The sequence below is a fragment of the Cucurbita pepo genome, chromosome 3, assembly GCF_057944985.1.
Source record: "Cucurbita pepo subsp. pepo isolate OVF chromosome 3, ASM5794498v1, whole genome shotgun sequence".
In the NCBI taxonomy this organism is placed as follows: domain Eukaryota; kingdom Viridiplantae; phylum Streptophyta; class Magnoliopsida; order Cucurbitales; family Cucurbitaceae; genus Cucurbita; species Cucurbita pepo.
Genome location: NC_141800.1, coordinates 4,848,824 through 4,864,876, shown reverse-complemented (window position 1 = coordinate 4,864,876; position 16,053 = coordinate 4,848,824). Strand labels below are relative to the sequence as shown.

The following is a 16,053-nucleotide window of genomic DNA, read 5'->3' as shown; positions in this document are numbered from 1 at the left end:
AAATTTGTATGGAATAAATTATTACTTAAAAGCAATTTCCACGGTTCTTGGAAAAATATTTATAAAAAAATAATAATAATAAAGAAAAATAATTTTTATAAAATTTCTAATTACTTTTAGATTATTGAAATATTTCCATTCCAAATATTTTAAATTATATTTAAAACTATTTTCAAATAATAATTTTAAAAAATAAGTGCGTGTGACGGAATGTAGCTAAACCAAATCAAGAGTTCTAACTGAGTCAGACAAAACTTTTTTGCTCAAGTTCTTGCAATTGAACATACTTCACGATTTGGTTCTTCGAATGCTAGCCATGGAGGGGAATGCCATCAATTAGGGCATTATTAGTCACTAACCACTCGCTAGCCGGCCGCTCGGGCTCCAAATTTCAAATTTGTTATTTTAACCATCTCCTCTACTCCACTTAAGATAGAGAAAGATACATCTAAGCTTTGCAAGATTACAACTATTTTACTTTATTTTATCAGGAACAATATATTAATAAGAAGTTTTACGATTTGAAATATTTGATATATAGATTGTGCATTAGTATATATCGACCACTTTGGAATTAGAAAATGTAAGCACATACAACATATATGAACATAAGCCCGAAAGCAAATATTAACCATCCTAGGTCCCACTACATACAACCTATATACATGAACATGAACTTGGACCCACTAACCCATATACAAAATAAAGTAACATATATGCATACGGTCCAATAATATATGAGAAATTAATGTTTGAATGATATGGTGCAACGTAACATATAATAATGCATATTCATAACACGTAACTCACTTGACCTACCACCATATAATCCAATCCTCAAATCCACCTAAGACCTATGATATATTTATGCTCAATTCATACACAAATAAGTCCCGTTGAGATTTTTCTCCCAAATTGGTGTATGAATATGCATGTATATCACTTAGGACCTATGATGTATTGTGCGCCAAATGCTACAAATACAAAACTATGACCGATTGTTGTAGGGAAAGCGGAATGAATGTACTCACAATCACAATGAACGGAATTACACAAAGAGACACCAAGATATTTACGTGGTTCAGAGAGAAGAAGTTCCCATACATCCACGGGTAACAAACAATCACTAATAATCAGAGTGTTACAAGTGAATACCTCACTCTTACACTACAAAGACTCTCACCAAAATGTTACTCAAGAAAATACAATGTGACTCATAAAACTCTATCGAATTCTGATATCATCAACCTCCTAGACAAACCCATTATATAGGGACAATTGTTTGAATCATCAAACGTTATGGAATTAAATAAGGATTAATATTAAAATTGTTACAAAATTAATAATATTCTTATTTAATCAATGGTAAATTGTTGAGAGTTAATAACTAAATTAAATAAAAACTCATGACAATTTTTCAACCTGATGTATTTTCACGAGGCTATCACTCTGATTGACTTGAGAAAGTTTAAGGCGGTGAGAATCAACCTTCAAAGAATTGCATCTTTGGCCAAATATTTTAGACGATGGTTTACGAGGATTCTTGCCCGATTAAGTTCAATGATTGTAAGGCTTTTAAAGTAGACAAGAAAGGCTATCTAATCAAAAGTAGAGTTATATCAACATTTTTATAAATAATTTTATATTCATATTTATCATTATCACATTAATTGCTTTATTTATTCTAATTAATAAGCCTAAAATAATTTGTTCAATATGATGATAGGAATATGGTAATTGACAAACAAATATTTAAATTATAACTATGACTTATATATCAAAAACTAGCTTAAATGACGAATAAATATTTAAATTATAATTAAATAATATAATAAATGAAATAGTTATTAACCATCACTAATTCCATAAATTCAATATTAGAGTGCATTTAATTTACGTAGGTCTTAAAGCTTAACTTTGAAAACTATCCGGCAAACTTCGGTATAATCTCATAGAGTATAGTCTTAAGTCATGAAATATCATAAGTTAGTTTTATGGTTACGAACCCTTACCAATTGAGTTAGGTTCACGATTAATGGTTAGTTAACGAACTCCTAATTGTCCATATATAACTGCTAGCATCACAAACATATAAAATAGAGACATAGCATAGCGACCTAAACATGGATACGTAATCATGAATTTCAGTTCATAGACATTTAGTAAACATACATAATAGCAATCAACTGAGGTCATCTCAGCTCATTCCATACTCAAATCTTTATAATAGGTTTCGTTCAACATGTTTTGTATCATACTAATGGCATGCTCTCGATTTTGGTTAAATCATAGCTCAACAAATCATCTCTTGATAAACGTGCTCTTGCATGCATCAAATCAACTCATTTCATACTCAAATTTCTACATGTTTTTTTTTAATATCATATTATCATGTATACTACGAACATAGTTAAATCCAAGGTTTCAAGATGCTACATACTTGAAAAGCGTGATACTTCTTGCTTGAGTTCAATCTCTTAGGAAGTTCCAAAATTTGCCAAACATCTCAAATATGTTCGGTGAGAAAACTCTGTGAATATAAGTGAAAACAATGCAAAAATTAGAGTTTAAATGAAAAAATAAAAAAACACACAAAAAAGGGTAGCGTTGAGTCGGGTGCCGCTAAAAATATTGATTTTCAGTAGATCTAGATTCTTAATGATCCACGATCCGAGATCGTAAGAAATGATTTCAAATCTAGAGATAAAAGCGTAGCATAACCAAAATTATTTTTTTTATTATGGTACTAATTTGTTGAAACATCATAAACAAAGTCCTCGACACTTGAATTTTCATGATTATTTTTTTAATCCGATCTTTTTATTACTTAATACTACAATTTATTTTCAAGATTGATTAATAAATTCTTAATAGATTGAAAATTAGGATTCAAGAAAATTAAATTTAAAAAAAAAAACACTAAAATGATAAAGATATCATGGTTAAGCGTGTTTGACAGGTGTCATCATTAAAAGAACATATCAAACAAAATTACATAAATGACTTTCTTATTTAAAAAAAAAAAAGAAAAAAACATAAGGACAAACCTGTAATTTGTCGTTGGCATGTGTTACACGAGCCGTATTGATAGTATTATGATTTCTTATTGGCCGTCCAATTATTCAGAAATTATTTATGTTTTATATGAGATTCAGTGATGCAATCATAGGCCCAGGGGCATGTGATCTTGTCCTCATTTTTCCTGTTTATTGTTCGGTCTAAATTATTATTATTATTTTCTTTTTTTCTTTTGGAAAAACCACAAATTGAAAGTACTTTTTTTTAATATATATTTTAATTTTCTCGGTTTAAAGTGAACAATTTCATAACATAAGTCTATATAATAGGTATATTTATTCGAGAACTCGAAGAAAAGTTGAGCCTCGCAGGGAGCTTAATCTCATTAATTATCCAAAATAAATAAATAAATATTTGAAAGGTTACAAATCGAAAATAAACGTATACAACAAAAGTAAAAAATAAAAAAGAAATACGTTTAAGAATTTGTAGGCCAAAGTGAAATTTTAGCCGTCAAAATTTCCGAAATAAAATAAATCAAGAAAAGGAAAAGCATAAGACATTGTATAGTAAAATCTAAAATATATTATTTTATTTTATCGTGTAGCTCATTCAGACACGTGTAGATTCAAACACTGACAAACAATAATAATAATATATTAAATTACGGATCTAATCAATAAATTCCAAACAAATTTATATGTCCATTCTATATAATTTAAATTTAATTAATTTTATATTTAACGTATCTAAGTTACGAATCCTTACCAATAAGCGAGGATTTGAATATTCTAGTATGTGAAGTAAAAGTCTTATTTATTAATAAAATTATCAAGTAAAAGAAACCAAATTCCAATTATTTCAAGGTTCTTACCAAATGGAAGTTTCTTTTAGATGTGTATGATACATAGACACTCAAAAAAATAATAATTACCTGACAATGGGTGGTCCACGGGTAAATGCTCTTTTCCATCCTTTTTGTTTGTGTCCCCACCACGTGATACGAGCATGATTACTATACGCCAAAATTTACCCACAATATACAATAAAAACAGTGAATTGTCTATGAATAATAATAATAATAATAATAAAACTTTATTTTTCTTTCGTTAATATTTTTGCAAAAATATATTTAATTTGCGCATTCAACCTAAGAAAATAAAAGCTAGATTCGATGATTCTAAGGTTTCCACTTTTCCAGTTTTGTTGGACGAAATAATTATTAGTATTATTATCATTTTAAAAAAAGAAAATATAATAGCGATTTTCTTTTAATATTGAATATTGAATATTTAAAAAAAAAAAAAAGGGAAAAAAAATGGTAACTTTAAACCATAAAAAAACAATATTGAAATTAAAAAGAAAAGGACAAACAAATAAAAATAATAGACGTTCAGACAAGAACCAGAATTAATCATTTCTGTTTCTAATGCAAATGTCTTATTTTTAGTAACGTTGTTACATTTAATTCCTCAAACTTTTCTATCAATTTCTTTCGTAAGGGTAAAAATTGGGTTGTCTTGTTTGAATATAATTTTTTATATTTTTCCTTTTAAGGAAAACTAACTAAATTAACTTTTAAAAATCTAATAATTGAATTTAAAAACTTTTTTTTAGAGATTTTTTTAGATAGATTATCTGTTAAATGGTTAACAAAAAAAAATTTCGGGTTGTGGCTTGACACGGTCGAATATGGGTTGGGTGATGGTGGGTCATATGTTAGTAGGTTTGAGGCGTTGGCTAGGCGCAGGTTGTGCCTATGTGTGGACTAGAGGGACATAGGGTGCAACGCATTCAGCCGAATGCGAGCCAGACTTCTTGTCTGAAGGCGTGAGGGGGCTGAGTGTTTCAAAGTTGTGAGGTTCAGTCTCGAGCCTGTGATTCGGGTCTGGAGTCTTTTGAGACTTCAATTTAAACTTAAGTCGAGACACATGCTACACAAATATGATAAATTTTAATGAAAAGAAAAATTTAGAGTATAACTCAGTCGTAATGGTCTCTTCTAACATACATTCTTCTCTTTTAGCTTGATTATAAAAAATAACCTCTTTTTTTTATTTATTTATTTATTTATTCTATTTTTGTATTGTTACTTTATTAAGATTCTAAAACTAGAAGGTAAAAAAACAAGATATTGAAATAAGTACTCGAAAAGAGAAATAAATTAAAAATAAAAAGTAAATAAAATTTAAGCCGTCAAAAATACTGAAATTAAAAATTCAAAAGAAGTATTAAAAAAATCAACAAAAATACAAACTACAAGACATTGTATACTAAAATCTAAAATATGTTAATTTATTTGTCGTGTAGCTCGTTCAGAAACACGTGCGTAGATCCAAACAAAATTAATTTTTTACTCCCGCCAAACAGTAATAATATATTAAATTACAAATGTCAATCAACCTATTATAACAATTTTAATATATTATTCTACATTTTTTAAATTTAACACGAGAATTTCAGTCCAAGTAGTATATTTTATGTATAAATTTACTCGAGATTACAATGAAATAGACCCAAATTAAGTAGATGGTTTGATGAAAATTATTTATTTATAATCAAATAAATGAAAATAATATGGAAAAAATATAGAAAGAGTAATAAATGAAAATAATTTAATATTAAATATTTATGTTAAACTATAATTTAATATTAAATAAATTTAATAAGTTAAATTATATATTATTTTTCTAAAAATATATTATAAAATGTTTTAAAATATTTTTGACTCATTCAAAGACTTTTGTGTGTTTGTGGGGGAGAATGTGGGGCCCACCCATCATCGAACTGTGTGGAAACATAGTAACGTGACTAAAATTAAGACGAGCTCAAAATGAAAAGCACAAGACATTGTATTATAAAATAATAATTAAATATATATATATATATATTATTTTTAACTGTCGTGTAGCTCGTTTAGAAACACGTGCATATACTCCATTCAAAATTAACTCAACACTATCCTCCAAATAATAATGACGTTTTAAATGATAAATATATTTTTAATTCAATTTTGTGGAGATCCTATTTTTAAATTAAGTCAAGTGGTTACGTAAGAAAACGGGTTTATTTTTAAAATAAAACATCAATTTAAAATTAAAAGAAGTTTAAGAGATCCGATCACATGTACATTTTGAATAAACTAAGTACTTTAGGAATATAAGTTCAAAGTAACTTTATACAAATAAACCCAAACGACTTATGTAGCATAAAAAAATTGTAAATAACTCATTTTAAATTATGTTAAATTTATGTCTGAAATCTTGCCATTATATTTGTAATTTAATATTATTTATTATACTAAAAAAATCAAAATTGTTGATGTAATTATGAATCACGAAATTTTCAGCAAAATTTATAAATATTTGAATTTATAATATTTTATTTAAATCCTATTAAGTGATATAAGATACTCCCGTATATATTTATTGATTATATACTAATAAATGTATTTCCATTAACTGTTTTAATATTTAATATATTAAATATTTTACTTTTTCTTTTTTATCTCTATTTTTTGGGTACATTTTTACTGTTACCCTCCCCACCAAATCCTACCTAAAATCTTGTTAGTTTTTTAATTCCCACAAATATATTAATATTAGATTAGTTTTATATTTTCCACATAATGCAAGAATAAAAAGAATTTATTTTATAGCATGTTTAAACAATTGTTAGTTATATTAATAAACTAATATAAAATTGAACAAAAAAAAAATTAATTCACGTAGAACAATGGTTGGAATCTTTATTCTAAAAATATATTATCGAAGGAAAAACAATAAAATAAAAATATAATATTTTTTTTAATGATTTTGTGAGATCATTTTTGTGGAAGCACGTGGGTACCCCACGTTATGAAATTGGGAACGCAACTGCACAACGTGCTGGATTTGCGTTGTGATTGGGACAACCATATATTAATTTTTTATTCTACTTTTTTCAATTTTTTTTTTATTTTTATTTTTACATATTTTCATTTGCTAAGTCTCAAATAGTTTATAAATCTTATGTATTTATTATTTTAGAAAACATTAGTTTTATGATATTTTATTGAAACGAGTTTACAACTTAGTATTATACTTATCTACTTATTTATCTTTTTAAAAAATTGTTTAAATTTTGCGTTCGGTTCTCAAATTTTAAAATATTTATTTTTAGTTTTTAAAATTTTAAAATAAATTCACGAAGGTAAAAATTGATGACAATGTAACAACTGTGTAGGGTCTATTAAATTATGATTCTAAAATTAAATGGTTCGTTTTTTACTTCCAATCATTGTACTTTAGAATGTTTTTTTTCTGAAAAAAAAGAACACCGTCAATCTTTGTGGGCGAACGACAAAATTTTTAATTGGTGCTCCAAAAAGACAACACATGAGAACGTGTGGCAAAAATACAAAAAATTCAAGTCTACAAAAACAAAAGGTCTAATAAATTTATAAACCTTTCTAAATTCAAAAAATTAAAAGGACTGGTAAAAATAAATATGAGAAGTTTTAATCATGTTTGAAACCATTTATTTTATATTAATTTTCTATAAAAATTAGGATTATGTTGAGCTATAATATTTGAAAAATATATTAATTATGGAATGAATATCTTTAGAGTATATTTTATTTTATTAAAAGTTTATATTTTATATATTTTTAATATTTAATTAGTTTATATTTTATATCGTCAGGTATCCATTAATTTAGTTTTTTTTTTTTAAGAAAAGAAAATGTTTACCTTTTACGATATGTTTCCATTAATTTAGTTGTTCTTCAAAATCGGTAGTTAAATTTAGCTACCTGCCTTCGTAGATTGCTTTTTTCTTAATTATTTAAGCCCATCCATATGGGCTTTTAATACGGCTGGGCTTTCTCTTTGGAAGAAACGGCCCAATAGGTCTCCATCAATACAGCCGTGTTTATGACCCAGGTGATGAAACTCTACTTATAATATCATCTCTATTCATCTTTTGATTTTCCGATCAATTTTGCCTGTAAGTTCAGAAGGCAATTAGAACAAAAGTTCAATAATAGCAGCGTTATAAATACGGAACGAATGGGACACTGGCAGCTTCAATCTTGTGACCTCTAAAGCCGCAGCAGCATTTTATCTAGAAAATTAGCTCTGACAAACATCTTCTCTGGACTCGAGCTCGAGTAGGAATCAAATAGACAGTTTCTCACACAAGCTTGACAATGAACATCTCTTCTCGACTCGAGCTTCATAAGAACAGCTCGCTCGACAATGAACATAGCACACAAGGCACCACACACTCGGGAAAGGACCTAGAAGAAGACCAAACCATACTCAATCAAGCAAAAGCAATTTTGCAGCATATGCAAAAAGAGAATTTCCATGGAGGTTGAACCAAAAAACAAACACTTCACAGTTCCACCGCAGCAATGTGTTCCATGTGTTATGTTAGAAGAGATTTTCCTCTGCTGAGCATTTACTACTACCCTCCAGACTCACTGTCTTTCATTTCCCTGTTCAAGTCTTTGCATGATTTCTGTTCGTTATATTCAGGTTCGGACACTCCCATTGAGGAGCATTCCCCGAGTTGATAAACTCTTTCATCAACCAACGATTTTATGAAAGAACATGACCGCTCTTCGGCTTCTATATTAGGTCCAGGTTCAGGCATGGAGCAATATGGCAACTCCATAGATGATGGGCCATGAGGCTGTGCTCTCATTTGCACCGAGCGCAGGAGCGCAGCCCTTCTCAGATCTGCTGAGTGACATATATCACTAGGAGACGATGGGAAACGACCCTCAGAATCTGATCCGCGTTGATGGGGCTGCAAGCTAGTGACGGGACCAGTATTACATCCAAGTGAAGTATTGGTACCTGTTGAAGGAGTCATCCCACTGAATGGCCTCTGATATCGGTATGGAGAGACTGGACTGGTAGGTACACTACTATCAGACTGCGAGGGAAATAAGTTTGTGGATGTCTCACAAAACCGGCAGTCATCTGAATCTTCCGACATAGGAGAATATTGGCAGGACATTTCATCCCTGAGATGTAGGGTTAGAGAAAATAGAAAAAAAGATTAAAATCGGAAAATCCCAAAACCATCATTTAGGATCATACAATATTAAACGAGACACTGACCCAAAATGTAATACATAGCTCTAGGTGGCAGTGGGAAATTGATTTTCTACATAATGAATTAGTCGAGATGCATGTGATTTGGCCAAACTGGAAGGAATAAACATACAATGAGGGAAAAAGTTTTAAACCAAAGAATAAGGATTGCAGTAAGAGGCTCTAAAATTGCAGAAGAGTTGGAATAGGTGAATACTGCATCTCTTTGCTACTAGTTTAGACAGTGGAACACAGATGAGAAGAAGAGATATGCATGTCGTTCGTGATCTAGAAAACTTAACGAACTTTAAAGATGATCACAATTTTAGATAATAATGTTTTAACCCAGTCCATCATAGTCTCCTCCGTTACACTTCCCAACTACTGTTTAAATTACAATAAAATAAACTACTATATATACGGCTTACAAAGAACAAAATAATGTAGTTGAAGGCCTTTTACACTGTTAAAGAGTAAATAAAAATGAACATCAATAGCAATAAACTCTTAAGCTTTGAAATAAAACATTGTTAATGTAGAACATAAGAGTACCATTTGTTGAACAATTAGAAGGAATACAGAAGTCCCCTAACCTTACATTTCAATCAAGCTGAGATATAAGTCGATTTTCCATAACAGAGAAATTGAAACATAAACCTCTTTTCCAACCAAAGTTTCATATTATATAAGTATAAAGATAAACTAACATACTTTCAACGACATAAAGTTGACTCTATGTCAACTTAAGCATATTTCGACTTGTTAAGGCATTGCACATTTGTTCTATGTCAACTTAAGCATATTTCGACTTGTTAAGACATTGCACATTTGTTCTAAAGGTGGGTTTAAATAATCAATCCCACAATGTTGAATTATAAAAGGAAAAAACAAGTAGAGTTAACTCTACGGAGCAGAAAGATCATAATGAAAATTTAAAAGATAAATCTATATCCTCGTTAAATCTTAAGAACACATAAAAAAACGAAATTGGAAGTCTCATGAACGCAAGTTGTGGTACGCATGTACTAGAGAGATTCTTCTTATAATGTAATTAGTGGAAGAAAATTTTAACATGCATACCAAGGATTTGAAAGTACTTTATCACATACAATTTGCACAAAGCTAAACTTAAGAGAGAAGGATGAATGATCAATTCTAGGAAAAAATAACAATAATCAGACAAGATTTTTAAATCTCCAAGATGGGGCAGAAGATAAGAACAGGGAAAACCATCCTCGTGGACATTATTCATCTTTTCAGCCATCAGATTTTAACAAAGAATACTAAATACTCCTCCGTTCAAACCAAGATGGTACACCAAACAACATTTATCAAACTTTTGCCTGAAGTGAAGTACATACCCCTCACATATTAAAACCATGAAACTTCGCGTTCCTAGGATACACTATCAAGTGCATCATTACTACTTGGTTATAACAGCACAAGCATCAATAGGTAACAACGATAAGCTTAATCAATAGGCATGTAAAGTAGATAGGATACCCTCTACCTACAAGAATCCGGGAAGAGTACTTCGAAGTTTTGAACTGTGCGTTTTGTTGAGCCAATTACATTTTGAAATTAAATGTCAGATTCGAACTTTCTGGATAAACTCGGTAACTTTTTATTTGCAGTGTAAAGGAAATTCATAGTTTTTTAGGAAAACTACATCTTGAGAATACTAAGCAAAGGAATCAAGAGAATTTTGTTTCAGAAATCCCGACCCATAATGGCATTTCAGACGCATTTCAAAAGTACAAGATTTGTTACATTGGAGAATTTCAATTTCTTCCAGTAACATCCATTTGTTTCTGTAATCTTATACAGACAAGAGCTTGTAAACTTCTATGTATTAAAATTCTCGTTCGTATACAAGACAATCTAAAAGTAAATCAGTTAAACTTTATTGGAACAAATTCCATTACCTTAGATAAAGCATGGACTCTGACCTAGCAGGGGAATCCATGAGATTCTCTGAAAGAGGGTCCCCAACCGTCAATCCATTCAAACTAGAAGCCATTATCTGTGCAAGATCATTAACAACGAAAGGATATACGTTAGGAGGGAATTTTGCACCCAGAAAGGCAGACACAGGAATGACGCAAAACTGAAAGAGCATAATCGACCCAAATTAAGAAATGCCACAAAGACTCATACCCTAAACGCTGAAATTTCAAGTTCAACCTACAAACCGATAGCTTTTCTGGATCAAAACAAAATGTCTTAAGGCAAAGAAGTTTCAGATGCCCTAACAATAAATTAAGGGCACACAAGGGGTACCTCACTTAGGTAGCGCTTGTGAGAGTGAAAATTGTCGAGATAAACTTCATCGTCGGGATCTCTAGCCCTCTTCCCGCTCGGCGATGGCGTAGAAGACGACGACGACGGCGGCGGCGGCGGCGGCGGCGCGGAGTTCGATTCAACGCCCATCAGGGGAATTTCAACAGTTCTCCAAGCAAGAAATTGAAGGAAAAAGTACAAAATCGACGATCATTTAGATTGAGAAAGAGGATAATGTTGGCAATTTATGGAAACTGGAATCACCGCAACCAGTTTAGGATCGTTGATGAAGAAGGATAATAGTACGCTCTTCTTTGGTTTTTCCTTTTCGGGGCCCTGTTTGGAGCTTTCCCAAAAACCGCTTTTTTTTTATTTTATTTCAAAATTAAAATTAGTATTATTTAAATACATTCTTCCGAAAACATTCATTAAAAGTAATATTAAAAATTAATTAAAATATAACTAATAAATAGTTAAGATAAAACAAAATATTGATCCGACGGTGACTCATCAGCGTCAGAAAACCAATCCAACGGCAAATACGACACCTGACTCTGCAACCTCATTTCCTCGTAAAACATTTTAATAAACTTCTCCGCCTTCGAATCAATCCCTTCTTCTTCCTCTTCCTCCTCCGCTTCATAATCACACGGCGGCGACGGCGGCAACGGCGGCGGAAGGCGATGCAATTTCAGGTGAACAATGGGGTTGTCATTGAAGGAGAATTGACGCTCTGCAGAATATGGGCGGAGAGGCGTTGGGGTTGGGTGAATGAGTCGCTTGATGAACCGCCACACGTGACGGAAATCCACCGGAAAGGAGCGACGGCAGCGGCGGTGGGTGTGAATTTTCCACCGGCGTAGGAATTTCATTGCTCTGCGAGCAGCATCCCATTTAGTGCAGGACATTGATGGAGATGGAGAGGGAATATAATGTGAAGAAATGAAATTAAAGAAGGGGTTTATATAATGATCCAAAATGGGTTGAAATGATTGAAGGTGTGTGAGAAATTGTTCAATTGTTGGGTCTGTAATTTCAGAGAAGGGAACTTCAAGGCCGGAAGGTGAGTATAAATCAACCTGCTTTTTTTTTTTTTTTTTTTAAATAATTAAAATAATAATAATTATTATTATTTATCAATTTCAACTATAAAATTTTAATTTAATCAAATTTAATTCAAAAAATTAAATAAATCTTACAATTTTTATTGATTTATGTCGTATGTATATTTTATAATTTATTGAGCATATAATTGAAATGATATAATAGTTAAAATTAATACACGAATATAATAATAATTCATATAATTGTGACATTTAAAATTAAGCTATTCTATAATAATAATAATTTATTGTTATTATTATTATTATTATTATTATTATTATTATTTGTATTTGAATTTGCTAGGAAATTACTCCAACTTTGAAGACGTGTTGAGACATTGCCTTGGTTAATGTTGAGAAACTTCTAAGAAGTTCTCATACGGCAAATAAAATTTGAATATTGGTGTTTATTTTCTAGAATTTATGCAAAGGATAATGTGTTATAATTGTGAATAATACCGTTGAAGGACAATACTTATGATTGAGAAATCTTACTTATTCTGTAAATGAATTGGATTTAAATTTTAAAATCATATGATTATTACACGTTTTATTAACAATAACATGAAGTCAAAGACATGTTGAATGTTATTGTGCATGTTTTTTTTTTAAAGAAAAGTATGAACCGAGCTATGAAATGTATGGATTTGAAATTATTATTGAGTATCCATGTTTAAGTTGATATGTCATGTCTTTATTGTATATGTATGTGATTTTAGCGGTTATATGGGAACGATTAAGGATCCACCAACTAACCCTTAATTGTAAACTTGACTCGATTGTCAGATGTTTAGATAACTATAGAACTGAGGTCCATAGTTGTACCTTGGAGTTGGTATATGACTGTATTCTATGGGGCTATTTAGGAAGTTTTTCGGTTAGCTTTCATTTAATGAATCTGTCATGAGCGATAGAGGTCCACAGTTGTACCTTAGAGTTGGTCGATCTTGAGACTTTTGGTTATTGTTCAGACATGTGAGTTAGCAGTTATATGTGGACGATTAGGAGTTCGTTAACTAACCCTTATTTGTAAACTTGACTCGATTGTCAGAGGTTTGGATAACTATAGAACTAACCTATGATGTTTTATGTTGTATGGTTGTACGGGATTACAAGAAATTTTGTCAGTTAGATTCCTTTTAGTGAACTTGTGCACGCAGCATGAGTCCATAGCAATACCCTTGAGAGTTGATCGTATCTTAGAATGCATGAATCTTATGGACTGGTACGGAGGTCGCATGTCGAGAACCTACGGTTTAGGTCAAGAACTATAGTGATGGTGAAAGAGACTAGCATAATTGACTAATTAGAAGACTTAAAGAACTCAAGAAAATTACAAGGGCGGAAGGTCCAGATAGGATCAAGAATCAAGAAATTGAACTAGCTTCCACTAAAATACCCTAAGTTGAGCTTGGGTAGAATTAGTAAACTTAGGGTATAGCCTACGAAGAACCCATACTTGGGAATGAACTCTCAAACGAGAATAAGAGACCGAGTGAACGAATTAAGATCGATACAACTTAATAATGAACTAAGAACTACCAACAAGCTACTTACTAAGTATATTTTATATACTCATCCATGTTATCTTAAATTTTTAAGACGAGGCTTGATGGAGCCGTCAAAGTGGAGGCACTCACGTGCTAGGGGCTATGGAGATTCAGGCTAGGTTGGTGTCTTCTACTCCTTTTTTATAGTTTTATCAACTTTTGATTTTTGTACTTCTAGACTTTATAAACTATCTATGTCATGTTTTGGATTGTGCATCATTGTCGTTGTCAATATATAATTGTGTACTTTGAACGTTGTGTTTTTAAATCTAATTTTTCCTTAAGTGCATGTACAATTTTAAAATATTTCACGTTAGTAAGTAACGGTTTGTAGCTCGGGTCTCTAGAAAAGCGACTTGTTACATTGTCACTCACCGTCGATCATTTAAAATTCATCGTCATCGTCATCGTCATTGGCAGTCCTGTCTCCAAGGTTCCAACAGTTCTCATTTGTCGTGAGTTGAATCATTGTGAATGTCACTAGTACACCGTTTGACAACCGAAAAGAAAGCCCAAAACACGACGGTCCATGCGAAGAAAAAGAAATTTGAGTCGGGTCATGATGTGGTTCAATTCACGTTCAAGCTAGTTCAGCCAAACCAGTCAAACAGTCAACCATTACTCAAACTTTAGTCGATTCGAGGAATTTTGACATGTTCAAGAGATTTGACTACTTCAACACGATCTTTGCCCTAATTTTCTCATTATGTGCCATTTTTCATCCTTTTACACCCAAATTACTACTTCAACACGATTTTTGACCTAATTTTCTCATTATATGCCATTTTTCATCCTTTTACGCACAAATTATATCAATAATTCTGAACGTTAAAATATTTATAAAAAGAAATTGTATAAATTATATAGATAAATGTAACAGCCCAAGTTCACCGCTACCAGATATTGTCCTCTTTGGGCTTTCCCTTCCAGACTTCTCTGAAAAGCTTTAAAACGGGTCTGCAAGTAAAAAGTTTCCCTACCCAAGAGTGTTTCGTTCTCCTCTCCAATCAACATGAGATATCACAAAATATATTTCGCATATTTATAAATTATTTTTTAGAATAACAAATTTATAAATACGATAATTAGTTTTATTTCAAGCCTAATAAATTCGACCTTTTTATTATATTCTTAAAAAGGAACTCGAGAACCTTTTCATTGGTATACTTTTTGAAAATTTCAAAAATAATAAAAAATAATTAACTTTTATTTTTTTTTAAAAAACCTTTAAAATATTTTCTTTAATACCTAGATTTAATTTTTAAAAAAATTACTATTATTATTAGTGTAAGGACAGGTGAGTAGTCGCTTTATTCGGTAAAGGCTATCTCTTACTATTGTCCACATTGAAGATTAAATGAATGTAACTGCTACAAGACATGTCACACAAGATCGTGATGCCATAACAAATTCTTAGAAAATATATTTCTTTTTTATTTTCTAATATTATATTACAAAAATTACATATATTCCATTCCTTAATTATTATTATGGTTCGTTACGAGGACACGTAGGAATGTTATTAGGTTACCAAGGAACCCGAGCTAACTTCTTCATCTTCACCCACACTTCGGGTTCGACATTCTGGCACCTGATGACCCCTTCTTTACTTGGGTGCCACATGCCCATCAGCTTCCACATTGGTTCGTCTCCAAACAACATCTTTCACTTTGGGGATGAACCTTCTCAAAGGAACTCCCTTCATTGCTCATCATCATGAGATTAATGTTCTTTCCCCCTTGATTATCAAACAAAGCATCAACACACATTAAGACTACCAACACTTTATTAATTTTCAACATTAAAGCATAATATGTGATAGAAATATAATAAAATAAGATAGTGTAAATGCTTTATTCATTTTGGATTAGATGAGTTAGTGCTCGAGCAACTGAAATATAATTCATAAATCCATTCTGAGAGATCTCACATTGATTGGAGAGAGGAATGGAACATTCCTATAGGGGTGTAGAAACTTCTCTCTAGTAGACACTTTTTAAAACCATGAGATTGACGACG

The 16,053-nt window shown here is 31.0% G+C and overlaps 2 protein-coding genes across 3 annotated transcripts; both read right to left on the bottom strand.

Moving 5' to 3' along the window:
• Positions 1 to 7,944: 7,944 nt before the first annotated feature.
• LOC111789720 (pollen-specific LRR extensin-like protein) lies at positions 7,945 to 11,736 on the bottom strand. Of its 2 annotated transcripts, XM_087122415.1 has the most exons (4): positions 11,382 to 11,736; positions 11,259 to 11,285; positions 11,027 to 11,124; positions 7,945 to 9,031 (listed from the first exon to the last, which is right to left on the bottom strand). In XM_087122415.1, exons 1-4 carry the CDS (start codon positions 11,529 to 11,531, stop codon positions 8,467 to 8,469), a joined length of 840 nt encoding a protein of 279 aa, XP_086978541.1. In that variant the 5' UTR covers positions 11,532 to 11,736; the 3' UTR covers positions 7,945 to 8,466. The 2 variants fall into 2 exon arrangements, with proteins under 2 accessions (XP_086978541.1, XP_023526160.2); XM_023670392.2 differs by lacking the exon at positions 11,259 to 11,285 and having other exon boundaries at positions 11,382 to 11,732.
• A 55-nt stretch (positions 11,737 to 11,791) lies between these two features.
• Positions 11,792 to 12,449, bottom strand: LOC111789721 (uncharacterized). The gene has a single exon (XM_023670393.2). It carries the CDS (start codon positions 12,287 to 12,289, stop codon positions 11,855 to 11,857), a length of 435 nt encoding a protein of 144 aa, XP_023526161.2. The 5' UTR covers positions 12,290 to 12,449; the 3' UTR covers positions 11,792 to 11,854.
• Between the last annotated feature and the right edge of the window lie 3,604 nt (positions 12,450 to 16,053).

Excerpts from the sequence above, each read along its gene's own strand:
- LOC111789720 (XM_087122415.1), bottom strand. The coding sequence starts at position 11,531 with ATGGGCGTTGAATCGAACTCCGCGCCGCCGCCGCCGCCGCCGCCGTCG. Across the intron at positions 11,125-11,258 it reads TTGAAATTTCAGCGTTTAGG|ATAATGGCTTCTAGTTTGAA; the intron begins GTATGAGTCTTT and ends GATCTTGCACAG. Across the intron at positions 9,032-11,026 it reads GAGTCCATGCTTTATCTAAG|GGATGAAATGTCCTGCCAAT; the intron begins GTAATGGAATTT and ends CCTACATCTCAG.
- LOC111789721 (XM_023670393.2), bottom strand. The coding sequence starts at position 12,289 with ATGTCCTGCACTAAATGGGATGCTGCTCGCAGAGCAATGAAATTCCTA.